Source organism: Ochotona princeps, chromosome 8, assembly GCF_030435755.1.
Source record: "Ochotona princeps isolate mOchPri1 chromosome 8, mOchPri1.hap1, whole genome shotgun sequence".
NCBI lineage: Eukaryota > Metazoa > Chordata > Mammalia > Lagomorpha > Ochotonidae > Ochotona > Ochotona princeps.
The window spans coordinates 76923806-76951120 of record NC_080839.1 but is presented as its reverse complement, the minus strand read 5'-3'; the positions used below and the strand labels follow the sequence as shown (position 1 = coordinate 76951120).

The 27315-nt window shown below is 58.6% G+C and overlaps 2 protein-coding genes across 5 annotated transcripts in view; one reads left to right on the top strand and one right to left on the bottom strand.

Moving 5' to 3' along the window:
* LOC131481047 (collagen alpha-1(I) chain-like) overlaps positions 1-15157 on the bottom strand; it is a 55566-nt gene extending 40409 nt beyond the window's left edge. The window contains exon 1 of the mRNA XM_058668284.1: positions 15069-15157. Coding sequence (XP_058524267.1) covers positions 15069-15073 — 5 coding nt within the window. The 5' untranslated portion in view covers positions 15074-15157. The remainder of the gene's footprint in view (positions 1-15068) is intronic.
* The window catches only part of HPCAL1 (hippocalcin like 1), a 67087-nt gene extending 40188 nt beyond the window's left edge, over positions 1-26899 (top strand). The window contains exons 1-5 of one of the 4 annotated variants that reach the window (XM_058668282.1): positions 3017-3034; positions 15068-15156; positions 22414-22815; positions 23325-23430; positions 26096-26899. In XM_058668282.1, the coding sequence (XP_058524265.1) occupies positions 22438-22815; positions 23325-23430; positions 26096-26193 (582 nt within the window). In that variant the 5' untranslated portion in view covers positions 3017-3034; positions 15068-15156; positions 22414-22437 and the 3' untranslated portion in view covers positions 26194-26899. Of the gene's footprint in view, positions 1-3016; positions 3035-15067; positions 15157-22413; positions 22816-23324; positions 23431-26095 lie in introns of those variants that run through there. The other 3 variants (XM_058668281.1, XM_058668280.1, XM_058668283.1) reach the window with 3 other exon arrangements.
* The last annotated feature ends 416 nt before the right edge of the window (positions 26900-27315 follow it).

Genomic DNA, 27315 nt, shown 5'->3' with positions numbered 1-27315 from the left:
CCTCTGGGCCAGGCCCAGACTGGCACCGCTTGCTGCCAGACAGCCCCTCAGGGTGAAGGCTGCTGTCGGCTCGAGCCACGCGGCCTGTGAACGCTGTGTGGGAGCCGGGGAGGGTGTTCCCACTGCCCATGGCCTGCTGCCGGCTGTGTCTGTGTCTTGCCTTTTAGGGATTGTTGACCTGGCCCGACGTGTCCCACAGGGCCTTGGCAGCTGTCACGGCCAGTTGCTTTTGCCTTGACCCTGGGAAGAATTCTGCCTGGGCTTTCCCCAGCTTCACAGCATGTACGGAATCTCAGGATTTCCCTCAGGGCTGCCTGCCTGCCTGGTCCTCAGCAGGCAGGGTGGGGCAGGACAAGGAGGGTGCCCTGGCCAAGCACCTGCCCCTGCTCCCAGGGCCTTGGGGTGCAGAGGGTGGGCTCTGATGGGGTGAGATCCTGAGGCCTTGTCGGGGAGGTGATGTTGAAGCCAGCCTGTTGCCAACTGTCACCGGTTCCCTATTCAAGTGGTGATGGACATGTTTGGGTCCATAAGGGAAAGCCGAAAGTGAACTAAAAGGTGGCAGTGGTTCTGCCCGGTCTGAGTGAGCCCAGCTTCAGGAAGCTCAGCTGACAATTTTGAAAGAGGAAAAAGAGCCAGCCTTGTTGGGTCACTGTGGTGTGTCCTTGAGGCCGCGCTGCTCCTTGAAATGTACCTCTTAACATTTGGGAGAAAGCCACACTCTGTTTAAATATAGCCTTATCTGTGTGCAGGCGCCTACCTGGGCCCCTCGTCCTCAGAGATGGGCTGGGTTAGGCCGGGGGGGTGGGGACACAGCGCCTGCCCGCCTGCAGGTGCTTCCCACCTCCACACTGTCTTGCTGGCCAGTTTCCTACTTCCAGCTGGCATCCCACCCCAGAGGGTGAGTGACCTCTAGGAGAGGGTGTGCGGATGCTCACGGGGTAGACGTGGACCCTGGCAGTGGGGGAGACTCGGGGCTGGGCTTCCAGGCTGATTGTTCCTGGCCTGTCTCCTGGGCAGCACTGACCTGCCACCTCTGAAGGTGTGGGTAGGAAGGGGCCTCATGGAGTAGAGGAGGGCTAACCTCAGGGGGCCTGGCATGCGCTGGCCAGGCTGTGAGTCTGTCCCACGACACTTGCACGTTGGGAGCGGGCCCTAGACCAGCGTGGGCGCCTGCCCAGTGTCCCGGGTTTTACCTGTGCCCAGGGCTCCTGGGCAGCGATGTGTGACTGGATGACTTAGACTTGGTTCTCACTTGGCCATTGGTCTTCATGCTCCCGGCCTCAACCTCCACAACCCTGCGTGTTGTGACATGCATGGCTGCCCCCTGTCCTGGCTGCACTTGCTGCTGTACCAAGAGAAGTCTTTTATGGCCAGCCAGCTGGCTGGCCCATTCACCTAGGGCTCTCTGTGTCTGCTGGCAGTGCCCTGGGGAGCTCTTCTGGTTCTGGTGCAGGTGGGGAGGGGTGTTAGTGGGTTTGGTTGCTATTCTGCTGGGGTGAAGATCAGAAAACCAAGTTCCAGGCCACAGCAGCGGTGTAGCCAATGTGAGTGGTGGGCCATGTGGGTTTTGTTGGGAGGCACTCTCTTGGGGCCCAACCGAGTCTTCCAGCGTGGGAGGAGCACTTGCCTGCCTCTTTGGGCCACTAAGTGCTGATTGCGCCCGAGTGGCTGTGCCTACAGTGCTGGACATAGCCATGGCCACTGCTTGTCCCCAGGGGCTGCTGTCTGCAGGGGTTGAGGGGGTGGACTGTCACCGAGGTGGGGACCCCATACTCGCCTAGACCCCCAGGTGCAGCGCGCAGCCCTTCTAGTCCCAGATGACATCAGCCTAGAGAGAAGAGCTTCTCCCCAGCCTGCCTGGATGGCGGCTCAGGGCCTGTTACCCTCTCCGTGATCAGGCCTGACCCAGCCCACCTGTGAGTACAGCGACAGCAGCTGTTGTTCCCTGCCCCGGGACAGGACTGGGAGCCTGGTGCCAAGGCCATGGCCAGCTTCACAGAAGTTGGTGCCAGTCCCTGGGTCTCAGGGCTTCTGTTTCTGAAACTTTCTTTTCCCCCACAGCAGCTCCCTATGGCCCCTGTCACTTTCTGGCACCTGAGTGGGCAGAGCCTGCCGAGGGGGCCTCCCCTCTACTCTGCTGTGCTGTCCTCCAAGCTGGCTTGACCCTTGGACAGGTGCAATGCAGCAGACTCCGGACCCAGACAGGTGGGGTGGCTGAGCTATGGTGGGACCAGGAGCTTCCTAGGACCGCAGGTGGGTGAACTGGGCTTCACACCCTGTGCAGGTGGTCCAGGAGTGGACAGAGCAGAAGGCTTGGTGGTGAGCTATGGGCAGGATAGCCTGCTGGTGAAACTGAGGCTTCCGATGTGGGAGGGTCTGTGTGCGTGCCCGACAGTGACCTCTTGCTGCCGATCATGAATAAGTCACGAGGCAGGTTCCGGGTCTTGAAGCATCCTCGTGTCATCCGAGTCAGTAATAGGAAAATTAAAATTTAAAGGGCTCTGAAGTGACAGGCGAGTGACAGAAACCTTCCTGGTGACTGGAGATCGGATGTCGATGTCAGATGCAGGTCCCAGCACTGGCTGCCCTGTGTGCTCAAATCCCCAGACAAGTACAGGGGGCTCCCCTTTCCTGGGAATGCTGCCCTCAGTTCCCCATGGAGTCCAAGAAGCTGTTCTGCTCTCATCTGGCCTCTGCTTCTGGGAACAGATGTGCCCCCTCTCACTCCCACCTGCTGGCACCTCCCAGAGGCTTCTGTGGTCCCAAGACCTTATCTACGCCAAGATTTTGGACCCCAGCCTGGCTTTTGGTGTCAGCAAATAGGCAGGGCGCAGGGTCAGAAACTGAGGCCCCCTGGTCTTCCTGCAGGGATGGCTTCTGTGCTGAGAGGCTGGCAGTGGCTTGGGATGGAGGCAGAACTGTCAGGAAGCCCCAGGTGGCCAGGCTGGACCTCTGCCCTCCAGCAGTGCGCGTGGAGCTCGCATGGGAGCTCCATGCAGACACAAACCCTGGGCAGGCGCAGGTGTGCAAACAGGTGTGCACAGTGGCAGGTGGGGAGGGAGGAGAGGTGCTGACCCCCTGTGATGCTGAGGGGGATCCTGAACCGGCTGTTGGACCTTGTCACTTGCCCGGGTGGCCCCTTTCTTCAGTGGGGAGATGCTAGGAAACCTCAGGAGAGGAAAGAGCCGGGCGGTGGAAGAACCCTTTCCATCCCCAGGAGGGGAGTGATGTTTGGTAACCTTGCATGCTCGCACACTCTTGTGGCATGGACAGGTTGCCCAGGGCAGTCCCTGTGTGCATCAGAGCCATGGGGGCTGGAGCGTGTGCCACTTGGCGGCACAGCACTTCGCCATGAGTGCCAGTGGTGACAGCCGGGTAAGGGCAGCAGGCTGAGCTCATGTGAGCATGGTGAGGTCAGAGCCCCGTGCAGCGTGAGCCCCCTGTCGTCCAGTCTGTCTGTGCCCTGGACATGCGCACGCTTTCACACGTCTTTGCTGTGGCCAGGGGGCAGTGCTGAGGAGAGTTGGTGGAGGAGCAAGGCAGGATGCCATCCAGACTCCAGGTGGTGCTCCCTCTCCCCCGACTCCCCTCCACCCTTGTTTCCCACCTGGGAACAAAGATGGAACCTGCTGCAAGCGTGACAGGAGAGACTATTTCATTTTACCTGTTAACCAGTTATCAACATGCTGCTGCTTTTTATTTTTTAAAACGAATTAGAGCACACATGCCCATTGTTTGCTTTAGTCCCCATATGCTAACAGCAGCCAGCACTGGGCCAGATCAAAGCCAAGAGCCAGGGACTCATTCAGGTTTCCCACGTGGGTGGCAGGGATCAGACCCAGGGTCATGGGCAGGTGTAACTGCAGGCCAGACACCCACTTCAAGTCTATTTCCCAAGGGATTCCATTCTTGTGCTGAAATTGTCACATGAGTGGTTACACAATGTGTGTTGATTAGGACTTGAACTGTTCACCTAAAGGGGGTGAAATTCACTGTATGTGAAATTACACCGGGGAGCCGTCGCTTGCATTGCCGGCATCCCATATGGGTGCTGGTTCGAGTCCCAGCTGCTCCAGTTTTGATCCTACTCCCTGCTAATGTACAGAAAGTGCAAAATGGAGGAAGGGTGTTGCTCAGGAGGGCTCAGGTCCAGCAGGTGCAGCACTGAGGTGGGAGAGGGTCTCCCTGGCCCAGGTGGCTGGCAGGACAGTAGTCAGACCAGCCTGTTGACATCACAGCAAACATGTTTTATTTACAGTTATCATAATCAGACTGCCTTAACATAGAAAGTTATTGAGTATGTTTCTCCTTGTTTTTATTTGAAAGAGCTGCAGAAAAAGTAAGAGACACAGAAAGATTGTCTACCTGCTGGTTCACTCTCCAAATGGTCATAATTGCCGGGACTGCGCCAATCTGAAGTCAGGAGCCAGGAGCTTCATCTGAAACTCTCATACGGGTGCAGGGACCGAAGGGCTTGGGCCATCCTTCGCAGCTTTCCCAGACACCTTAGTAGGGAGTTGGGTTGGAAGTGGGGCACCCAGGACTCATGGGCTCAGGCACTCACGGACTGCTGGTCGCAGGCCAAGGCTTAACATCCTATGCCACAGTGCCAGCCCTCTCCTTTTTTTTTTTTTTTTTTTTTTTTTTTTGCTAAAACATCCTTTGTGGGGCTGGTGTTGTTGTGCATCAGGTGAAGCCACCACCTGTGACTCCAGCATCTTTGGGTGCTCCAGGGAAAGCAGCAGGAGGTGTCCCAAGTGCTTGGGGCCCTGCAGCCGCATGGGAGACCTGGGTTGAGTGCCTGGCTCCTGGCTGCAGCCTGGCTTCAGACCTGGTTATCGTGGCCATTTGGGGAATGAGCCAGTCCATGAAAGATTCTCTCCCTCTGTTTCTGCTTTTCAAATAAATAAATAAAAACCTTAAAAAAAGAAAATCAGCAGCATCCTTTGTGACCCAATTTCCAAGGATTCAGCAATGCTCCCTTCCCTGCTGTGCGCTCCTTTGTCTTGCTGCGGCCCTGCCGTCCTGTCATTAGGCCTGGTCCTTCTGGAAAGCACCCCTGGGGGTTGTGTGGGCTGCTGGCTGGAGACCCTGTCCCCGGCTACAGCCTTATGAATGCCTTGGTAGACTCCCTTTTTTCTAAATAATCATTGTCCTTGTCATTTGTCTTTTTTTTTTTCTATACTCTTTAAAAAAAAGAAAAAGGACATTTGTTTGAGTCACACAGAGAGAAGTGGAAATGAGAGAGCGAGCTCTTCTGTCCACTGGCTGGTTCACTGCCCAGGTGGCTGCAATGACTGGAGCTGAAGTGGACCAAAGCAGGGAGCCAGAAGCTTCCTCTAGATCTCCACGTGGGCACAGGTGCCCAAGGGCTTGGGCCATCCTTCAGTGCTTTCCCAGACATATTAGCAGGTAGCTAGATCACAAGTGGAGTATCCGGGACTCAAACTGGCACCCATATGGGTTGCAGGTGGTGGTTTTATCTGCCAGGCCACAGCACTGTGGGCTTTTCATTTGAGTTGTTTTGAGGGAAGGCAGGCCTTACATATGTGAACAGTCAGTATGGAGGAGGGGGCTCTTCTCACGGCGGATGTGACCCTGGCAGGCAGGTGTGGCTGGGAGGGTGCCAGGAGGCAGCTGCGTGGTTCACAAGGCTCCCAGCTCTGGGCACAGCCCTAGCTCCCATTCTGTGCAAACATCTGTGGCGATGTACTTCTGCAGGGGCCCAAGGGTTCCAAGACCTGCAGGAGTGGGATGGCCGCTCACACTGACTGTCTCAGGCCGACCCTCCATAGGTACCATGGGACTGACTCGGACTCATGGCCCGGTTGGCTTGGGAGCCACATGGCAAAGCTCTATTGGAGCTCCCTGGCACTGGGCACAGCCACCTCAGGAGCTGGGGACTGGGCTGACCTGATGGCTTCTTTTTGAGGCTGTAGTAATTTGGTAAGTCCAAGGGCAGAGCCTGCTCTCAGTTGGGGCATGCAAGGTTTGCTGGGCTTGAAGACCCTTGCTGTTTTCTCCAGGGGTGGTTAGTGGGAAACTGCATGTGTATGGGGCTGCTGGGCTCTGCCAGGTCCAGCGACCTGTGAGATCTGGAGCATTAAGACTCAGGGCTTGTTGCACTGGCTGGGAGCCTGGGTGTGCTACTAGGATCTTTCTGTGGGTTCTGCCAAGGCTTTTGCTGGAAGCAGCCTGTGTACACCCAGCCTGAGACCTGTCTGGAGGATGTCCCTGTGGACCCTGGGAGCTGGGGTGCTGGCTGCGGCTGCTGTGTGACCTCTGTCTACATCACCTCCTCCAGGAAGCCTTCTCAGATCCTGCACTCATCCAGGTGTGGCATGTGATGCGTGTGACACGTGGTGCTGTATTCTCCAGGGTGCTGACCCCTGATGCCATGATGGTCTTCTGGAGATCTGCCGGGGTGGTTGTTGTGTGAGAGACTCAGCCCAGCCATGGCCCGCCTGAGAGGATGCAGCATGAGACAGCAGGTTCAGCTCTGAGGGCAGGGGTGGGAGCCGCCGGCCTCATCACCTGTCTTCCCGCTGAGCAGCCTGGGGACGCCCTGATGCCCTTTGCATCCACTCCATTAGGGTTCCCGGGGGAACACTCAGAGAAAATCAGGCCTGGATGATCTTAAACTAAGTGTGGTTGAAAAGTAAGTGGCCATTAGAGAACTGCGAGTTAAAGCTGCGATGAACCACCACTCACTGTGCACCTGTCGCAGTGGCCAAAAGGCCCAAGCACAAACCTGCACACGATTGTCACTGCAGCTTTGCCGCTGGCGGCTCCCATAGGGAAGCAGCCAACGTATCCTCTAAGTGGGTGGGTGAATGCTGGTGTGTCCGGACCGCAGAACATTCTGCACTGATACCATGTGAGAAAGGCCACATCCTGCAGGGTTCCGACTATGTGGTATTTTTTTTTTAAGATTTATTTTTATTTTTATTACAAAGTCAGATATACTGAGAGGAGGAGAGATAGAGAGGAAGTGGAGCTGCCGGGATTAGAACCAGCGGCCATATGGGGTCAAGGCGAGGACCTTAGCCACCAGGCCACGCCGCCGAGCCCAGACGACTGTGGTATTGTAGAAAAGATCCAAGACCAGGGCTGGTTGGTGACGGGGGTGGAGCTGGGGAGGGGGGCGCGTGGGGCACGGGGGAGCTGCCCTGTGTAAGCCAAGGGTATTCATTACTAAGGAGCTGGGTGTGCATGGAGCTGCATCGAGAGTCTGACGCTCGCCGGCCAGGGTCTGGGCTGTGGTCACACAGTGTTAGGCATCCAAGGATTGAGGAGCACTGAGCCTGGGCCCCATGTACCTGGCCACAGCCACTTCAGATCCACCACAAACAGCTCAGCTTCCTGCTTCCCTCTGGCGTGCCGGGGGATGCCCAGGACTTTGTCCGAATCCTGGAAGCTCCATTTCCTGGAACTGCCTCCTATATGAGAGAAGTCTGGGGTGTGGTGGGATTTCCTGTGCCAAGATGAGCAGGCAGCCCAGCCCCCCACACGACCCCGACCCTTCCCTGGGGACTGAGGCCAGGATCTGATCAGCACATGGGCTTCTGCCACCCCGGAGGCAAATCCACTGGTAGGGGAGTTTGCTTTATGTGGAAGTGTCCCTGCAGCAGGATGCTCTGCTGTGCGTGGCAGCAGCCTTGACCTCTGCCCCGCTAGAAGCCACAACTGATAACCAGAAATGTTCCGGACAACTGCTGAGTTGTGTGTGTGTGCACACATGTGCACAGTGTACATGTGTGACTTTATTGCTGGTGGGTCTGACCGCCAAGCCTGCTGTGTGGTCAGAATCAGCCTCCTGGGACTTGGCCCCAGCCCTTAAAACAAATGCCCCAGGCACAGGCTGGCAGCTGTACCACCACCCACCTCTGTTCTGGGGTCCAGCTGGAGGGAAGGGCAGCTCCTGGGTCACATCCTGGCTGAAGCACATGGGCAGAGGGGTGGCCTCCTGCCCGCAGCCCCTGGGAGCAGGTACGCTGAGGTGGCCCTGCACCACCTGCCTGCCCGTGATGAAGGCGGCCTCCTAGTGTATCTGCAGATGTATGGCTGGGTGCAGGGTGGAAGCTGGCATGGATGGGGCCTGGGCTGTGTGTCTGCCGGGGACCCCCATTCCTTCACTCTGCTGGTGCCAGCTGTTTGTGCCAGGCGGTATGTGCTGGGCACCTGGTGAGCCCTCCCCCCATGGGACTACCCTCACCAATCACAGATCGCAGGAGAGTGGTGAAGTGTGGTGAGAGGGAGGTTGCAGCTGGGAGCCCTGGGGCTTCCCCAGGGAGGGCCCTGCAGCTGTGTTTTTTTGTTTTTTTGAAGGGAGCAGTTCCCGAGAGAGGGTATATTCTAGGTGGGGATGGGGTGATGGGCTAGGGCTCGGCACCTTCTGGGAAAGCACCAGCCTTTGGCTGTCAGCTGTGAGGCAAGCAGGGTGCCTGGACGCCCAGGTGGGGATGGAAACCCCAGCTGCGAGTGGGCTATGCCTGGCACTCCCGTGTGTTCACTGATGGGCTGCTGTCCTTCTTGCCGTCTTCCCAGCACCCACCCCCCAGCAAGCCAAGTCCAGACCTAGGGCTGCCCACTGGTGCAGGGCCAGCCAACTGGGATTGCACTCAGAGGGGCTGATTCCAGGACCCCAGCACTCCCTCCTACAGATGGACATTGCGGGAAATGCAGTGTCCTGGCTGTCCCTGGAGACGGGATGAATCGAGTGGTGGCTCAGGTGCAGACCCCACACACCCCGCAACCCCGTGTCTCCCAGAGGCTGGCTGGCCTGTGGTCTTTCGCCTGACCTGCTGGGCTGAGGGCCCCTGTGGAGCTGTGGAGGTGCAGGGGCCTGAGCCACGTGTCTGACTTGGTGTGGGTGGTGTACTACGTCTGCGTGGCTGAGCTGTGTCACTAGTGGGATTCCTGGAACCTTTGAGGCGTTGGCAATGTGGCGGTGGCGGTGGCTGCTCCTCTGCGGGGAATGAATAATTTATTTCTGTTTTCAGATGACTTGTTCCTGCATCACAGGCTCCTGATGAAATGGCTTTGGCAGGCACGCGTGGCTGAATCCCCCTCCACCCTGGATGCCTGCTTCCAGGCTGCTGAAGCGCAGGCTGCACTCGAGGGAGGGTCCAGCACTGCCCCACACTGGGCCCCTCCAGGCCCTGCACCTGCCCCCTCCATCCTGCCCAGGCTTCCTAGCTGGTTGTGCAGGTGCATCATGCAGGAGCCCACCATGGCTCCCTAGTGCTGAGCACGCCCTGTGTTCAAAGCCCCATAATCTGCTCGGTCCTCCCTTCCCAGTGGCTACTCATCTTGAGCTGGGTGCCCACTAACTCCCCTATTTAACAGAGGATCGGAAGTGCTACAACTCCGAGTCAGGGGCGCCAGATCCCCCTCTGACCGCAGCCAACATGCCCTGAAGGGGTCAGGGAGCCTGACTGGTCCCTTCTGTGTCCTCCCAAGGCCTCCCTCTATCATTGCTGGTGCTCCACTGAGACCCTCTGAACTCCCCTCAGCTGCATAGCTTGCTCTGTAGCTGAGACAGCGCCCCAGGGCGCCCCCCCCCCCCCCAGCACAAGAGCCGAGGCAGGGTGTGGATGGCTGGCCCGCTGGTGCTCCCCTAGTGGCCACCTTGTTGTTCCAATGCCGGCAACACCTTGCTTGCTCTACCCCCTTCCAGAGCAGGAGGTGCCTTGGAGGCCCCCCAAGGGCATCAGAGTTGGCATTGGGTAGCCCTGGTCCGGGTGTTGGTGCCACGGGCAGCCATGGAGGGCGTGGCTATGGTTGGGCGTGGAGGTTTCAAGGTGTCTGCTTGTTTATTTTCGTGCCGCGGGGGTCGTGCTTGAACAAGCCGGAGCCTGCAGCACCGTCAGGAGAGACCTGCTTCTCTGGCCCACCCTCCACAGGGTGCCAGCACTGTTGTCCCCCGTCCCTGGGGCCGGGCATTTGGGCAGCCTCCTCCAGGCTTCCAAGTCCTCTGATGGTCTGACAGCTATGTGTGGATGTGTAGCTCTGCACCTGTATCTCAAATGGGAGTTGTGTCTCCACCATGTCCAGGCCCCCGATTGTCTCGGCCTCATTGTGTGCCCCTGGATGCATGTGCTGATCCCTGAACCCAGCCAAGGGAACCTGTCCATGGGGTTAGGATGGAGCTGTTGTTGCCCCCTGTGGGCGCCATAGAAAAGCAATCTGTAAGCCCTTACCAGGTCCCAGGCACACTGCATGTCCTCCCTGGTCTCCACAGCCTCCGGCACGTGCTGGTTTCAGCTACCCAGTCTGGTCTCTGATCACAGCAGGCTGGCTTGAGAGGTGAACTGGCAAGCTTTGTGTCTGCTTCTTCACTCAGCGCTGCATTTCACGGTGTGTGTCCCTAAAGTTCATGCTCACTGCTGGATGGTCGTGCGTGGTGTGAACATACGATAACACTTTCATGCATCTCACTTAGCTACACGTCTGGCCAGGCTCGGGTGCAGCTGCTGCAGCTTTCAGAGCTGTCTAGCATGCCTCCAGCTTTCTGCAGACACGCCAGGGGGCTACATTCCTGGAGCTGGTGTGTGGTTGCCGCTTCTCAGAGTGGCCACCTGCGTGACTTCTTGTGTTACGTGACAAGACCCAAAGGCGCTGGTGGGGAGGCGGTGGGAGCAGGGACGAGGGAGGCACCGCACGCTCCCTGGACGGCGGTGGGCTCATTGTTTCCTGGGTGCTCATCCCAGCCCTCCCCACTTGTGGCACCTGTGGCGTGGGTGGCCCCATACTAGCTCGCTGCTGGCGGGATACGCAGCCTCCTGTTCTCTGTCCCTGGAGTTGGGAGAGAAGACCTGCATGGAGTTAGGTGTTTGTGTGAAGCCCCTGACACGGCAGGGCTCTGCGGGCAGCTAAGCCATTACCTGGGAACTGTGGGAGAATTGATCATCTTAAAACCGCAATCTCTTCGGAAATAGTCTTAATCCCCAAACCATCCATCTTTGACTTCAGACCTTATTATACTTTTTTTTCCTTCCCTAAGGGACTTTGCTTCCTAATTAAGTTGGGTTTCAGAATATATTAGAATAATTTGTCATCGCTCCAGCGCCTGTCGCCCTGGTGTGGGCAGCCAGGAGTGGCCATTTCTGGTCCCCGTGGCCTCGTTGCTGGCCTTTCGGGGTTTCTGGCTCTTCTCCCAGGGACCTGCCCCACCAGAAAGATAGGCGTTGAAGTCACGGGCCTGGGCCACCCCTGAGAGATGTGGCTTTGGTTAGCCCTCCCCTGCTGTTGCCCTCGGCAGCCTCCTTTGTGGAGTACACACGAATCCCTAGGCCTAGCTGCCACACTGCCCCCTCTCTCCGGGGTCACCCCCTGCGAAAGCTGAGGGGGCCACCGGACACCCAGCACAAGTCGGTGGCGCCTACTGGGCCAGAGTGGATGTGGAGTCCCCGCATCTGGCTTGTGTGCTGGGCACACAGCAGGGGCATGGGGTGCACTCTAGGGGCCAGGTCACAAGGCTGTGTAATGACACAGGCCTCAGCATCTTCTGCAGAGCTGCCAGGGTTCTGTGGCGGTGGGCGCCACCTGACCCTTCCCACCTGTAAGGTGCTGGCATTGTCTCTGATGGGCCATTTCAGGCTCTGGTTCCCTCTCACACGTGGCCGTTAGTTAGCTCAGTACTAGTTATGGAACTGATGTTCTTCCTCTGCAGGTGGGGCTGGCAGCCCCGGGGGAACCCCTAACCCCAGTGTGAGCCCCCCACTGGTCTCTGAGTCCTGTCCCCCGGAGCCGTGCTTCTCTGTGCGCCATTACCAGCCGTCTTGAGCCTTGCCACGCACTTTGGGCTTGGGAAGCGTCATCACTGCCTTGCTTTCTCGGGCTTGTTTTGAGTGTTGTGGTCCTTTGTGTTTCCGTGTGAATTTTAAAATCAGCTTTTCAGCTTCTCCATGGGAAGACCTGGGTGGCTTTGAATCTGCAGCTTGTTTGGGGGAATGCTACATGAAGTCTGATAGATGAATGAGAGAGCTTTTCTCTGATTTTTAAAAATCTTCCCTATTTTTTTTTTCAACAGTATTATGTAGTTTCTGCAGCATGCCTCACAAAAATTTTAGGTTTGTTCTTTTGGATTCTTTGTTGATGAAACAATTTTCTTTACTTCATTTTTGAGTGGCAATGCACTTGACTCTGGTGTGTGCTAGCTCCCAGTGTTCAGATCTCTTTCAGTTTGTGTGTGTCTCCAGAGATGGAGACGGGTGTTCGGCAGACGTGATGACGCCACGCAGGATGCGGGCATTCCGTCCCAGAGCGCCAGAGTGAGGCCTGGCCCCCTGCTTCTGCTCCAGCTTCCTGCCGCATGCACGCGGTGGCTCAAGCACTTTCTGCCATCCACATGAAAGACCTGGACTGAATTCCAAGTTCCTGGTCCAGTCCTGGGTGTGGCTGGCATTTGGGAACTGAATTCTTGGATGAAACCACCTGTTCACTCCCAAATGACTGCAGTGGCCAGGGCTGGTCTGGTCTGAAGCCAGGAGCCAGGAGCTTTATCCAGGTCTCCCATGTGAGCATTAGGGGCCTAGACACTTGGGCCATCCTTCGCTGCTTTTCCAAGTGCATTAGCAAGGAGCTGGATCGGAAGTAGGTCATCTGGCGTTAGGACCAGCATCCATGTGGGATGCCAGCACTGTAGGTGGCGGCTTTACTGGCTGTGCCACGGCTCTGGCCTCTGGTTGACTGCATTGATGACTACTATTTCATTAATTGATGTTTGATAGCAGAACAACATTGCCTCCCCTTCCTGGGTATGAGTCCCTCCTGGTCATGATAAGCGATTCTTTGCCCAAGTTGCCGCATTTGGTCTGTGAGTCTATTCTCTCGTGAAGCCCTTTGCTGGTTTCGGTGACAGGCTTATGGTGGTATCTTAAACTGCGCTGGGAGCTGCCCTCTGCTTGTGACTGTGCTGTGGTGCTCTCAGGCCTGGGCTTTCGCTGAGATTCAATTGGGGCGTGGTCAGCTCTCTGTTTACAAGCAAGAGACTAAAGGCTGTGAGAGGGACAAGGCAGCCAAAGTGGTCGCCGCAGGCAGTTGCACAGCTGGGCTTGGAGCCCTCTCCCCAGCCTCTCGGCCCAGGCTCCCACCCTTCCCAGCTCCGGCCTGTCATGCTAGGAGCTGGGGGTACAAGAAACACTCAGGCCTACCTGCTCCCTGAAACCTCCAAGAAGGAAGGGCCTCGGGTCAGCTGGGAACGGGGACAGGTGGACGAGGAGAGAGGGGTGCTTGGGCAGGAGCCCGGGGCTGGGGGTGGGGAGTTGGTGCAACACGCACCTCGCTAGGGGGCGCACACCTCTTCACTCCCTCTCTTGCTGGTGCAGCAGTGCTTGTCTGTGAGTCTCCTGGGGACTGTGTCCACCCCTGGCGGGAGGGAGGACAGAGATCAGCAGACCAGGCGGAGCCCTGGGCCATTGACCCCGCTGCTACTGCTGCTGCGTAGTCACGGCTGCTGGAGCAGTTGCTGGTTCCAGTGGCCGTCTCAGGAAGCCCCTGAGATAGGGCAGGGATGTGCAGTGTAAGTATTCTCTCCCCAGGCGTCTCCCAGGTCATTCCACTGCTGGGATGTGTCTGCCTCCCCCAGCACACTGGGGCGACATGGTGGGGGGCCTGTGTACAAAGGAGCTTTTTGCTGATCAGCAGTGAACACTGATCCCCAAGTTATGCTCTGAGCTTGTTAGATATATGGGGTTACTCCAAAAGGCAGGAGGTGGTGGGACTGCTGTAGCCTGACAGCTGATGAATCAGGTGAGTGGGGCCCCAAGCCATCATGATGGGTTGTACTGGGGGATGTGCCTGATGAAAGGGCTTGCCAGCTGGGTGTGCACCTGCTTTTACCACCACACACACACGATACACACATGTGCACACACAGAAGCACATACCTACACATACATGCACAGACTTGTGCATACCCTCACTGATTCCTCCCTGCATTCTGCGAGCCCTGCAAGGAGCAGAGCCCCTGGGGTCGATTTCCTGCTCAGCAAACTCAGGGAGAGACTGGGCTTCCCCACCAGGGCGACTTCCTGGCAGCTGCTAGGGCACAGTGCACCTGGCGCCTCCCGCTGCTGCCAGCACCATTCCTGGCTTTCTGCATGACTTTGTAGGGGCCCTGACCTCAGCAGCGCCTCCAGAAGATGGGGGCAAGGTGGAGATTGGAGGATTGGGGACAGTGAGAGTGCTCTGTGCGGGCGTGCTGTGTGTCCTTGCACAGCTGTCAAGGCCTGTAGCAGTGCAGCCCAGCAGGGACCTTGATGATGGCACTTGACTTCTCGATGCCTCAGTCTCCCCATCTGTGCAATGGGTGATGATTCTGCTTGCTGCTTAGACCCTTGCGAGGATCCCAATGCACTGTGCAAACGAGGACAGGGAGAGCAAGTGTTCAGTGAGGTGTGTGCGTCCAGGGTGCTGGTGGCGGTGTACACGGGTCTGCAGGTACCTGGGGAGGGGTCCCCGATGGAGAATGGGTTGGGTGCTGGAGCGTCAGGACTGCCATGGCACAGCCAGGTGGAAGTCGGAGGCCAACTGTGCCCATTGCCCACCCTGTGGCCCAGTGCATGCTCAGTTGTTTCTCCCAGTGTGTCTTGGGGTGGCTCCTCCCCGCGCCCTGGGCCAGGGAGGTTTGGTGGGGGCAGTTGGGCCTCAGGGAAGGAGCCAGGGGTGATGAGGGACCCTGAAGGTGCTGCCGTGTGGTATTGGGTGCAGGCTAGAGTGGTCCCAGGCGGGCCTGGATGTGCAGGTTCCGTGGTACCCATGACACCCCCACAGGAAGCCAAGGGCCAGGCCTGGACTTGGCTATGTCTGTGGAAACTCTGGGCACCTGCTGAGGGTGACACTGGGATATTTAAGGCAGCTTGTGGAACCACAGCTGCCATCAGCACCATGTGGGCTTTGTGATAAACGTGGCCCTCCGTGCCCAGGTGAAGCCACCAGCTCCCTGTCAGCCTGGACCTTATAGAAGCTGGGGTCTCCCCATTGGGCAACCACCAGAGGGCAGGTGGTGGTTTCTGGGCTGGGGTGTCCATGTCCTGTGTGACCTGTCCATCCTCTCTTCCAGGGGCATGGTCTAGTGGCCTGGCCAAGGACGTGGAAGCAGCCTCTGGAGGCCCTGCCCCCTGCTGCACCCCAGCCTCTGCTTGGCCTCAGGTGAGTCCTCTGCAGACCCGGGGCGGGGGTGACATCCTGTTTGCGAGTTCCAGAAGCTTTTTTTGCATGGGCCTGTGGCTACCATACCCCATCACAAAGAACTGGCTGCCCAGCAGGGCCAGTGTTGGGGACTCAGCCGTCCCTGACTCCCTCTTCTGCCCATGAGGATCCTTTCCCTGGGATGGCAAATCCCTTGCTCCCACCAGTTCCCCAGCGAGCATCCTGCAGGGCTTGGGTCCAGCAGCTGGCTCCAGGGGGTCCACCATCCCAGACTGGGCCACACCTGTCCTTGGTCCCAGGGACCAACCCCGATGACATTTGGGCCCTGGGGCCCCTTGATCCCATCTCCTTGAAAGACTGATAAGAAGGAACCTGCTTCAACCTGCCCTTGGCACAGGTGTGGGGCGCTCAGCCCCACCCCCTCTGTCTGCTATCGCTGGGTCCAACACAGGGCTGGTTCCTGGGCAAGGGTCCCAGGGGCCTGTGGGAGAAAGGCCCGGGGCCTGGGTCTGTCCCTACTGGTCTGACTTTGCGTCTTTGCAGGACAGTGGCCACAGCGGGTCAGTAGGCCTGGGCCAGGCAGGCCATGTCAGCTTGGCCAGGGCTATGGAGGACTATTCGGATGGCTTGTTATTGTGTACTTTTCTGTGTTGCTGGCCTCGGGACATCATGTGCAGCTCATCAGGGCCCTTGTCAAAGGCGGCCATGAGGGAAGACTTGAAGGGGAAAGTCGTCCTGCCCGCCTGCACTGCGTGCACTGAGCTGGGGAGAAGTGATGGCACAGAGACCTGCAGGGGGCATCCTGTGTGAAGGGCCTGTGGTTCTGGGGGCACAGTCAGTTCATGTGGCTGGGGGGTGAGTGAGGTGGTCAGATCGGGCCTGGTGCTTGCAGCTCTGGCTGGTGAGGCAGGCTGGCTCGGGCAGTGTCCCAGCAACGCCAAAGCACATGACACCACAGGCCCTTAGGACCTTTAGCGAGGGAACCCACCGTGTGGTGTTCAGAGATCACTGTTTCTGGAGACTTAGTTAGCAGCCATTCTCTGAGCTGGAGTGGAGGGCCAACCACACTCTTAAGTTGACCAGTTGAGCAGGTTGCAGACTGTCCTAAATGGATGTCCCTGGCTTTTCCAACACAGCCTCTGGAGGGGAGGTGGGTGGTGTAGGCATCAGGGAAGGCATAACCCTTCCCGTGTTGTCAATCAAGGGCTATTTGTAGGGCAGTTTGGGATGACTTTGCATCATGACTTCCTGTGGGTGTCCCCTCTGACATCAGCCGTGATGAGCACCATGGACCAGTGTGCCTGCCCATGCACACACGCTTGAACACAAACACACACCTGGCTTGGCCTGGTCTGCTCATCAGCCACAGAGCTCATGGAGGACAGGAGCCACTGTGCTGGCACCTTACCCCTTGGCACCTCCTGACCCCTGCCCCAGGTGGGGTCCTATATGAGGTATTAAGACCCCAGATGAGGTGGGGGGCCTGGGTCCCCACCTGGCCGCCAGCCAGACTGCTCAGTGCTGTGGTGGGGTGGGGACAGAGCCGAGGGCCGATGAAGCCTGATGACATGGACAAAGCTGAGCAGGTGCTTGCTGTGCCTGGTGGCCTGGGGGCTTTCTCCAAAGCTGGGCCTCACAGGGACGGCTCCCTGGACAGTGCTCAGTGGCCTGCTTATATTTGGAGGCTTTGTGCGAGGGGTGCCCCCGGGCTGCCTTTTCCCTTGCTCACTGGCTTCCTTTCTTCTTCTCCTTAAACAATCACTGCATCTTGTGTTGCAGGGTGTGTGGTAATTGGCTGTGGGATCGCCCCTAGCCATGCCCTGGGTCCTGGAGCCCAGCCCCATGGCATGGGGGTTCAGAGAAGGTCAGGGAAATTGGAGCCCAGCCTGGAAATTCCAGGACAGGAGGCTGGACACTGGCCCAGCCGGGGGCTGCTGTACCCCACCAGACCCTCACTGCGATGAGGGCATCTCCCTCCTGTTTTCACTTCCTGGGTGCTCAGTGAACGTGGGTTAAGGGAACCTTTGTGATGCCACACCCCTACAGAATCCCAAGTGGTGCACAGGGCAGACATGGCCTCTGGTGAGGGCCCACCTACCCTCCACTGTCCCTTGCCAAGCACCTGCTGAGGTGGCTCTTCAGGAATGGCTTCACACTGATTTTATTTCTCCCTCAAGACTTTGAGCTTGAGTCCAAAAGCATGGCTGTGTTCTCCCGAGGTTAGGAAAAGTACAAAAAGTATATGAACTGAGATGTGCTGAGTTGGAAGTGGGCCCCAGCAAGGCTACGGGCAGCATGTCCCAGGGTGGACCGTGCCCTCCAGTGCACAGACCCCACACGGCCCTCAGCACAGCGGCTGGAATCGGCTCCCTTTCGCCGCTGGTTGGGGAGGCAGACCCTTCAGATGCCTGGGCAGGCTAAGCTGGGATTGGCCCTGGTGCTCCCCTCTATGCCAGGGCCCACTAAGGGGTCAGCAGGGCAGGCAACAGAAAACCTGACCCATTTATTCTTGCTACATAGGAAGCTCCTGGGAGTGAAATCCTAGTGGCCTCAGCCCAGTGTTCTGGCAAAAGTGCTGCTCAGAGCAGCTCCATCCCGACAGGCATTCCCTCCCACTGGGAGATGGACACGGGGCTGAGGCCTTTGCAAAATCAGTGGTGATTGGTCATGCCAGTGGGCAGTTGCCATGCCAGTTGGGGGAGGGGGCGTGTGTGTCATGGGGTGCACAGGGTGGAGTGTGTGTGTGTGTGTGTGTGTGCTGGTTGTGGATGTCTCGGCTGATGTGTGTGGTGTGTATGTGTGCTCATGTGTAAGGTTCCTTGGGCAGCTCCCAGCTTTCTGACCTCCCAGCTTTCTGCTGAATGTGGGGGCCCTGGGAGAGGCCCCATTACCTCCTTGTACGCCATGGCTCTCCTTGCCCTCCACGAAACAGGGCTCCAATGGGTGCAGACAGCACCTGACAATCCCCTTCTGGTGGGTCCAAAGCCATCCGCAGCCGGACCAGGTACGTCCTGCCGGGGGAGACGAGACCGCTGTCCTCCCGCGTTGTTGCCAGCCTCCCCATGTCCAGTGAGCTTCCGGGGCCCCTGTGCCCCCCAGCTGAAGCAGTGTGCGCCTCGGCTGGTGTGTTGCTGCCACTCCGCCATGCGCTGCTGACCCGGTTGCCCCCGTGTTTTGTCCATATTGTCCCTTTGAAGCCCAGGAGTTGGAATTTGCTGACTGCCCTAGCAGGACGTATCTGGGCCGCTTTGGCTCCGGGCTGTGCCCACCAGGTCACAACAACTGGGCTGTTGGCTTGTTTTTCAAAGATTACTTTATTTGTGTATGTAAAGGCAGAGCGAGCAAGACGGAGGGAGGGAGAGCCTTCACCTGCTGGCTTATTCCCCACGTGGACCAGCCAGGAACTCCGTGGGGCTCTTTCAGGTGGGTGGCTGAGGCCCAAGCACTTAGACCATCCCCCACTACCTCCCAGAATACACTTAGCAGGAAGCTGGATCTGAAGCCGATGACCAAGAGAAGGGAAGACAACCCAGCGCAGGTGACCAGAGAGGGGCGAGGCTGAGGAGACCTGGCTGGCTGTGGTGGCTCCAGGGACCTGTACGAGGCATTCACTGCCCTATGTTGGCCCTCATGGATACAGCCGCTATCTGGACTGTGGCCCCGGAGGCTGGCTCTGTGGGCCCATTTAGCAGAGGTGCAAGTAGCAGCCTGGTCTAGGGTGCTGACATGGGGGACTTGCCTATCCTTGCCTGACCCCATGGCTCAGCTCAGAGACCCTGACAGCGGTCCAGTTTGTGTGTCCCACCCATGCCTGGGTGTGCAGGCAGGCCAAGCCCTGTTGCTCTGTTGCTTCCATCCAGACTCTGCTGTAGCTACGGAGTCGCAAAAAGCCAAGCCCGAATACACCTGTGCAGTGTCAGACCCAAGCGAGACAGATGGTCACCCTCACGCCTCTGTAACCCCAGAAACGGAGCCTGCAGCCCCAGTCACGGAGGGGTCCCACGGTGTCAGAGCAAGAAGGATCCAGAGTAAGCCATGCCAGCCCTGTTTAGTTCTGCTGGGCACAGAGTGGGAGGAATAGCAGGGAGGCGAGAGCCCTCCCTGCTGAGCCCAGGCCCCTAGGCTGGCAGCTTCCCTGTTGGCACGACCGGGTGCTCTCTGTCCACAGAGAACTTCAGGCTTGTGTAGAAGCAAGGCAAGCAAAGGGGGGCAGTGAGTACTAAAATTCTGCCAGAAGTTGTATGGGGAGGAGCAGGGTGGCCAGGAGAGGTGCCCCCAAGGAGTACATTCACATGGGGAGTCTGGGGACCCTTCAGCTGCTGGGGCTGGGGCAGAATCAGGGCAGGTCTCCATCTGCTGGCCGAGCAGGAAGGCTCCCTATGGGCTTCCGGCCACAAGGAGCTGTCTAGCGCCCCTTGCACCAGCTCTGTCCCAAGGGCTCTGTGTTGTGGCACAGAGAGGAGGAATGCCCTCCAACATCGAGCCCTTAGCTGGGGTCAAATTTCTGGTCCACGGGGGCTGGGGTTCTCTGATGGACACTCTGCTGAGAGGAGAGACCGTGGGGGCTCCTGGCTAGTTGAAGTACACAGTGAAATAAATCCAGCATGCCATGGGTGCCAATGAACTTGAAAATAGCCCTTGTCACTGGCCCCAAATCCAACATCCCTGGCTGGCATTATCCACTATAATAGGACAGACCTCCACCAAGCTCTGTCTGCTAGAAATGTAGCAGGAGCCACAACATCCGCTAGGTTCTCTTTCCCTGCAGGCTGATGGCAAAGCTAAAAATAAACAAGGGAGACTGATGCTAGCAACAGTTGCCATCTCCCCCGTGTGTTCAGGAGAGAGAATTGTTAGAGATGGTACATTGTTTTCTCCATATTAAGTCATCAGATCCCACCTGCATGATGCTCTGCAGGTGCCCCATACCTTCCTGTGACAGGAGGCCCCTGTGACCAAGGCAAGGTGCAGGAGTGACGGGGGTGGGGAGGGGAAGAGTGGGGAGGTGTGGTTCTCAGAGCTCAGGCTGGTGAAACTGCCCAAGGGTGCCCTCTGCTGTCCTCTCAGCGCATTACATCACCCCCTCCCCGTGCACCTGCCACATGCACATGGGGGGCAAAGACGGCCCCCTCCTTGGAGAACCTCCGTGGATGCCTGTGGATTAATCTCGCCTGCTTATCAGGAAGGCTGAGTAGGAGGAGTACAGCCTGGCTATTGGCCCCGGGGCCCTGGCTGCCTCCCACCCTCTTGTGCCGTCCGCGGCGCGCACTTCTTCCGTCTCCTCCCTGAGAGCGGTGGAGTTCTGGCAAGCTTTGGGGAGTGGCCTGATCAAGCAGTGTAGAGCGAGGGAGGGACTGTCGCCTGCTCCCTGCCAGGCTCTTGTTATGCGATGTGCACGCCCAGGGCTCTGCCAGCCTCCCCTAACAGCTGGTACAATCTGCTGAGAAGGCTGGCACTTGCGAGCGGTGCCACCTGCTGGTAAATGCTGCCACCGGGCTCTGCAGCTATACAAGTTGGCCCATTAAGAATAGTAATGGGCACTGGATTCCTGGAGCCCATGTAAGTGCCACATTCACCACCTCACCACCACCACCCACTACCACCCGTGACAGGGAATTAAAATGTCTCGGATGCTTCCGGAAGTCTGCTGCCTGTCTGTTCCCAGCACTGCTTGAAGCTTTAGAAGCCAAGTTAGGGGGGTGACCGCCCCCCACCCCACCCTGGGAATCCCATACCTTATCCCGGCTCTCCTCTTCCAAGATGCCAGCGGGATCGTGATCAATGGAGCCAGGGTTGTCTCCGCCAATTCTGCCGAGAGCTGTGGGCAGTGGTGTCTGGCATTGCAGGCAGCCCTGTATGCAGGGTTGCTGTGACCATCCTTGGCAGGCTCCAGACGCCCCGTGCCCCTTGCCCCTGTACTCGGAGTCCGCCTGGGTCCTTACTGAGCATGCCGAGTGGCCTTCAGGGGCTGCATGTATCAGCTTCGTGGACCTGCAGGGGAGTGGTCATCTTTTGAAACTGCAGGGGTGGAGGGGGAAGGGGGGACACCTGTCGGGAGCACCTGGGGACCCAGGCACTGCACACATGGGCTGGGAAGAGACGGGCTCCACCCCAGCACTGCTAGCCACAGAGCATCCTGCTGTCGCATGCAAACACAGCCCCAGCAGGCCTCAGCCTTACTTTTTTAAAAAAAGATTTATTTATTTTTATTGAAAAGTCAAATTTACAGAGAGAAGGAGAGACGGAGAGAAAGTGGCCACAAAGACTGGAGCTAAGCCGATCTAAAGCCAGGAGTCAGGAGCTCTTCGGGGTCTCCTACATGGGTGCAGCGTCCCAAGGCTTTGGGCTGTCCTCTGCTGCTTTCCCAGGCCACAAGCAGGGAGCTGGATGGGAAGTGGGGCAGCCGGAGCATGTGGTGCAGTGTTTGCAAGGGGTGGATTAGCTGATTCGCGCCATCACGCCAGGTCCTATACAGCTTCATCTTGCAGCTGACTTCTTAAGGACAAGTGCCCAGCAGTGGCCGCTGGAGTGGTCGGTGGCCAGGGCCAGTGCTACAGGCAGTGGCGTCGCTGCCTAGGCAGGCACGTCTCAGCCTCAGCGCTGCTGGGAGGGGTGGGGACTGTGTGTGAACTGAGCTGCCCCATGCAGAGAGGTTCAGTAAGGAACTTGGGGTATGTCATAGAGCTCAGTCCATGAGAGCCCTCGAGTGTGGCTGCACCCACTGGGGTGGGTGGCCAAAGAAGAGGGGGCAGTGGGGTGTAGGGCAGTTCCAGTGGGTCCCCGACCTGCCGGGCAGCATTTGTAAATGCAGAAGCAGCCCCCAGGATGCCCTCTCGGGCCCGTGTGGGAGACCCATACTGAGTTTGCCCTTTTTAGCCATGGAGCTGTGGGAGTTTGTAGACAAGTGAGGCGGGGAGGTGGAGGTGAAGACTGTGGGGTGCTCGGGGCCATACATACCCCCCACTCCCTCAAGACATGGGGAGCTGGGCTCTGCCTTTCCCACCAGAAACACTCAGGGCACCTTTCATTGCTTAGCCAAGAAGGGTGCCCCACGGAGCTTGAGGATAAAAACATCACATGGTCTCCCCTCTTACCCACAAAAAGGAAAGAACCATCCAGAAGGAAGGGCTGGGATGGGTGGGTGCAGCCTCTGTCCCCAGCCCACAAGAGCGAGGGGCTGGCAGGCTCGGGAAGCATGGGGACGTGGCTGTGCCCTGTTCTGTGGTGATCCCCCAGCTGGCCATGTGTGTGTTGCAGGCATAGCTGCCGCCGTCGGACACCATGGGCAAACAGAACAGCAAGCTGCGGCCTGAAGTGCTGCAGGACCTGCGGGAGAACACGGAGTTCACGGACCACGAGCTGCAGGAGTGGTACAAGGGCTTCCTCAAGGACTGCCCCACCGGCCACCTGACCGTGGACGAGTTCAAGAAGATCTACGCCAACTTCTTCCCCTATGGTGACGCCTCTAAGTTCGCCGAGCATGTCTTCCGCACCTTCGACACCAACGGGGATGGCACCATTGACTTCCGGGAGTTCATCATCGCGCTCAGTGTGACGTCACGGGGCAAGCTGGAGCAGAAGCTCAAGTGGGCCTTCAGCATGTACGACCTGGACGGCAACGGCTACATCAGCCGCAGCGAGATGCTGGAGATCGTGCAGGTGTGCGGGCCGGGGTGGGGCCGCCACGCAGGACGCTGGGGCCGCCACGCAGCACGCTGGGGCCGCCACGCAGGACGCTGGGCCCTGCCAGGGTCGGGGAGTTCCTCTGGGAGCAGGGCTGCAGTGTAGCAGATACCAAACCTGGCCTGTGCCCTCTGGGGACTCTGAGTCCCCTGAGGGGACCACAGTTGGGAATGCTGTGTCATTAGCTGATACACCATATTGTGCGGGCCTGCACCTGCTCAACTTACAGGCACTATATTTCTCATATTTTCTTTCTGAGCTTGGCCAGTTCAGTGGCTCTGGGACCACCATGTGGGCTGACTGTGTGCCCAGCACTGTCGCTCATGGTGCCACACCCCTGACTTTCCCCCCACATGCTTAGCTTCCTTTACCCCATGCCCCCTTCTGTGAGAATAGCAGGGACCCCAGTCACGGTGACACCTCAGCTCCCCAGCCCGCTGGGCACACTGCAGTCTGAGTGGGCCCTGCTGTCCTCCCCTTTCCAGGCCATCTACAAGATGGTGTCCTCCGTGATGAAAATGCCGGAGGACGAGTCGACCCCCGAGAAGCGAACGGACAAGATCTTCAGGCAGATGGACACCAACAACGATGGTAGGCAGTGAGGAGCACAGGCGAGCCTGGGTGTGATGCCGTGTGTGAACAAGCACACAGGAGTGATGATGTGTGCGTAGAGGTGCGTGGCTGTGTGTGCGCTTGTGACATTATGCATGTGTGCAGTGTTATGCTACATGTGCATGTGCTGCTCTGTTGTCCCCACGTGTGAAGGTCCCACCTCTTGCTTCCTCTGTGAGGCGAGCTCATCCCAGGTGACCCAGGGGCACCCCTTGGGTTGTGAATGATAGCCCCGTCTGCCAGGGACCACACAGTCCTGGGGATCAGGGGGAGGGTGCCAGTGACCCCAAGGATGCACGGAGATTTCTGGCTTGTGCCAGCAGAGGTCCCTGGCAGGGGAGGCTGCACTGGGGCCTGGTTCTGCTCACCTTGTGGGCTGTGGAGCAGGAAGCCCGGAGCCTGGGCCCAGTTGCCTGTGAGCCAGAGGGAGTGGAGCACTGAGCAGGAAGCTTGCTGGCTCCTGCTGGGACCCAGGTGGCTCAGCAGGTGAGCGACCTAGCCCGCTGCGAGAGACCTCGCAGGACCTGTCGGCAGCAGGCAGCAAGGTGGCCATTAGCAGAGGGTGTGCACCCAGGAAAGAAACCAGCCTGTGCCCTCTGTTGCCATGAGGCCAGCTTATGAGGTGCTTGGCACTCTCCAGCACCGCGAAACATGGATTGGGTCCTGACAGCCCTGCGCTGGGCTTGGCCCTCCCGAGCCCAGTTTGCCACTCTGAAATGGGCACAGGGAATCCAATGTTGGGTGGCTGCAAGGCCTCCATGAGCTCTTTCAGCACATTGCTGGGCACCCCACGAGTGGTGGCTGCTGTTCCAGCCTTGCAGTGTCCTGGGCCACCTGCTTGGACCCCCTCCACAGGGCCTTCCCACCAGTGTGTACATGTCACAAGTGCAGGCCACCTGCTAAGGTGCCCACAGACTGTGAGCCTGGGGGACCTACCTGTCCCTCGAGCCAGGGGAGAGGAGAAAGATGTGACACTGAGAAGGAGGGGCCAGTCCTCATCTCTTGAGGCCTCCCAGGGACCCGACTGGTCAGGCAGGGTCTTTGGCCAGCCTGGAGCACCCAGCCGGCTCACCCAGGCCACAGGTGTGGGCCAGGCTGTGTGCAAGTGGAGGGCTGGAGTGATGGGGAGCCCCCACACGGGTCCCCAGCTTGGACTGGGCAGAGCCCCCTCATATGTCCCCCCAGTGTCCCTGTGGGAGGCTGTCGCTGTAATCTGTGCATGGCTTTCTTCCATGTGCGTGTATGTGTGCATCTACATGTCCCGTGCAGCCAGACTGCGAGTTCTGCTTGGTGGTCTGTGTGCATTTGCCGGTTCTGTTTGTGTATCTGTGTGTCCCACGTGGCTGCCTGACAGAGTGCGTGTGGCTGCATCTTTTATGGTCTCTTCAAAAGCTCTGGCACCAGGGCACAGAATTCACCGCGACCCTGGCCCTTATGCTGATGGCTCCAGGGGCAGAGGCAGAATGCTGCCTGCAGAGTCCGCCTTGCTCCTGGGGCGGCCAGACCTGAGTGGGCGTGATTAGTAGGGTGTGTGTCGCTCGTGCAGTGGCAGAGTGGATGGTGTGGGCTTGTCGAGCATGATGGTGGAGGGGCAGGTGCTGCCTGGGACACCCCTGTAGTCTAGGGGTGAGCCTGGTTGAATTCCTGCTCTGTTGCTTCTGTATACCCCGCAGGCAGCAGGGGGTGGTGCCAGTGCTCATCAGGCAAGGTCTCCCGGATTTGGCCTGGCATAGCCACGGCTGTTGTGCATATTTGGGGGAGTGAGCCAGTGTGTGGAAGATCTCTGTTCTATATCACTCTGCCTTTCCAATAAATAAACTGTAGGAGTGGGGAGCACATGGCTTGACCTGTCCTGGCCGCAGCAGATCCCCTCATGAGCCTGGGTGTTATCCAGGCAGACGTTTGCATCCTGGAAGTGAGAACTCAACATGTTTGTTGAATAAGTGCTTGTAGGAGGCAGAGACAGGAAAACAGAACTCCCGGCCTCTGGTTCACTCCCCAGATGCCTGCACCAGGCCAAAGCCAGGAGCCCAGAGCTCCATCCAGGTCTCCACTGGGGGTGCAGGGGCCTGAGGGGCCGGTCATCTGCTGCTTTCCAAGGTGCAGTAGCAGGGACCTGGAGTCAGGACCCAAAGAGGGGAGGCAGAGCAGGTCCTTCGACACTGGTCACAGGTGTCTCAGCCGCTAGGCCGTTCACCTGGCACAGCACCTTGGAATCAGGAAGCTTTAGGATGGTGGAGGAGGAGGAGCAGGGAGGAAGGATGCTGCAGCCTGGCCAGCCACGCTGTTTGGTATTGGCCCACACAGGATGCAGGAAGCTAACTTGGAGCCAAGCAGAGCACTGCAGCCAGCAGAGGGGTCCTGGGCTGCGGGCACCACCCAGCCAGGATGGGCCTTGAGGCCCTGAGCATGTGTGGGTTGGACCTGCATGCCATACTCTCTGCGGACAAAGCTGCTCTTTGCCTGGAAGCGTGGGCTGAGTCCTCTGTGGATGTCGGCTTCTTGCTCAGCAAGGCCCGCGACCTCCGCATGTATGCACCTGTAGCCACTCCCAGGATGGGGTGCAGGGCAAGGACCCAGAAGGCCTGCACAGGTGCAGTGTGGAGACCAGGTGCTGTCCAGCTAATCCTAGCCTCTCCCGCAGGCAAGCTGTCCCTGGAGGAATTCATCAAAGGTGCCAAGAGCGACCCATCCATCGTGCGGCTGCTGCAGTGCGACCCGAGCAGCGCCAGCCAGTTCTGAGCAGGGGCCTGCGATGGCCGCCGGCACGCACGGCTCGCCTCGCTGCTCAGCTTTGCTCGCACACATGGCCGCCTCCACCACCCTCCTGCTGCACCAGGGGCCGCGACCACGGCTCCTCCCCCAGCCAGCCCAGCCCTGGCCAACCCTACAGGCTGCACTTCCTCCTCTGCCCGGTCCCCAATCCCACCCTGCTCCCCCCAGGCTACCATTCCAGGAGAGTTCTGGTGTCCACTTGAGAGAACAGTCCTGGGAACCCAGGCAGGACGGGCCCCAGGCCCCCCGATTCACCTGTGATCCTGGGTGCTTGTGGGCCAGGCAGGGACGGAGGGAGTGTGGATGGCAAGTTGTTCCGGTGCATGGCTGCACCTGCCCTGGTCCCCACCACAGCCACCTGCACGTGTGTGCGCTGCGCACTCCTTTCTTCTCATTCCCAAACGACACGTCCAGTGAAGTGAATTGTATTGTGTAGGGCTGTATCTCACACCTCTGGTTGCCTTGGCTGCGTGGCTCCTCCTCCGTGAGCCCGGTTGTCCTGTGGTATTCGTGCATCCTGCCAGCCGCTTGTCTCCCAGAGAAACGCATGCCCAGTGCCGTGGTGATGCCACCGTCCGCCTAACGAGCACAAGCGTTTGTGTGTGGTTTGTCTTCCTTGTTGATTGGTCTGGCATTTCTGGTATTAAAGTGATCAAATAAACAGAATCCCTGAGCTTTTGTGTCTATGCCCCAGCACCTCCCATGCAGAGCTAGAGTCTGGGTTAAGGGTGGGTTTGCTGGCATGGGGACTCAACCCTTCCCGTATCCCAGGGCAGCCACTGAGGGCTCCACCTGTCCCCAGCCTCTGTCCACCAACTGGTCTAGCTGGGACCCCACGGCATCTCAGACTGGGCAATGCCGTGTGTGCAGCGTGTCCAGGGACAGGAAGCAAAGCTGGCTCACTGGCTGGAGCCCTGGTCCACACCCACACGCAGGCCCGCCTGGAGGCTCTGCTGCCAGGATGGCCACCCACCCAGGGGCCATGAGTGGGCTTCAGCACTGGGCAGGATGGCCCAAGGCTGTGGGTACAGAGCAGGAGCTTGGGGCATGCCTCTCAGCAGGCCCCTAGCCAACTGTGCTTGTGTGTGG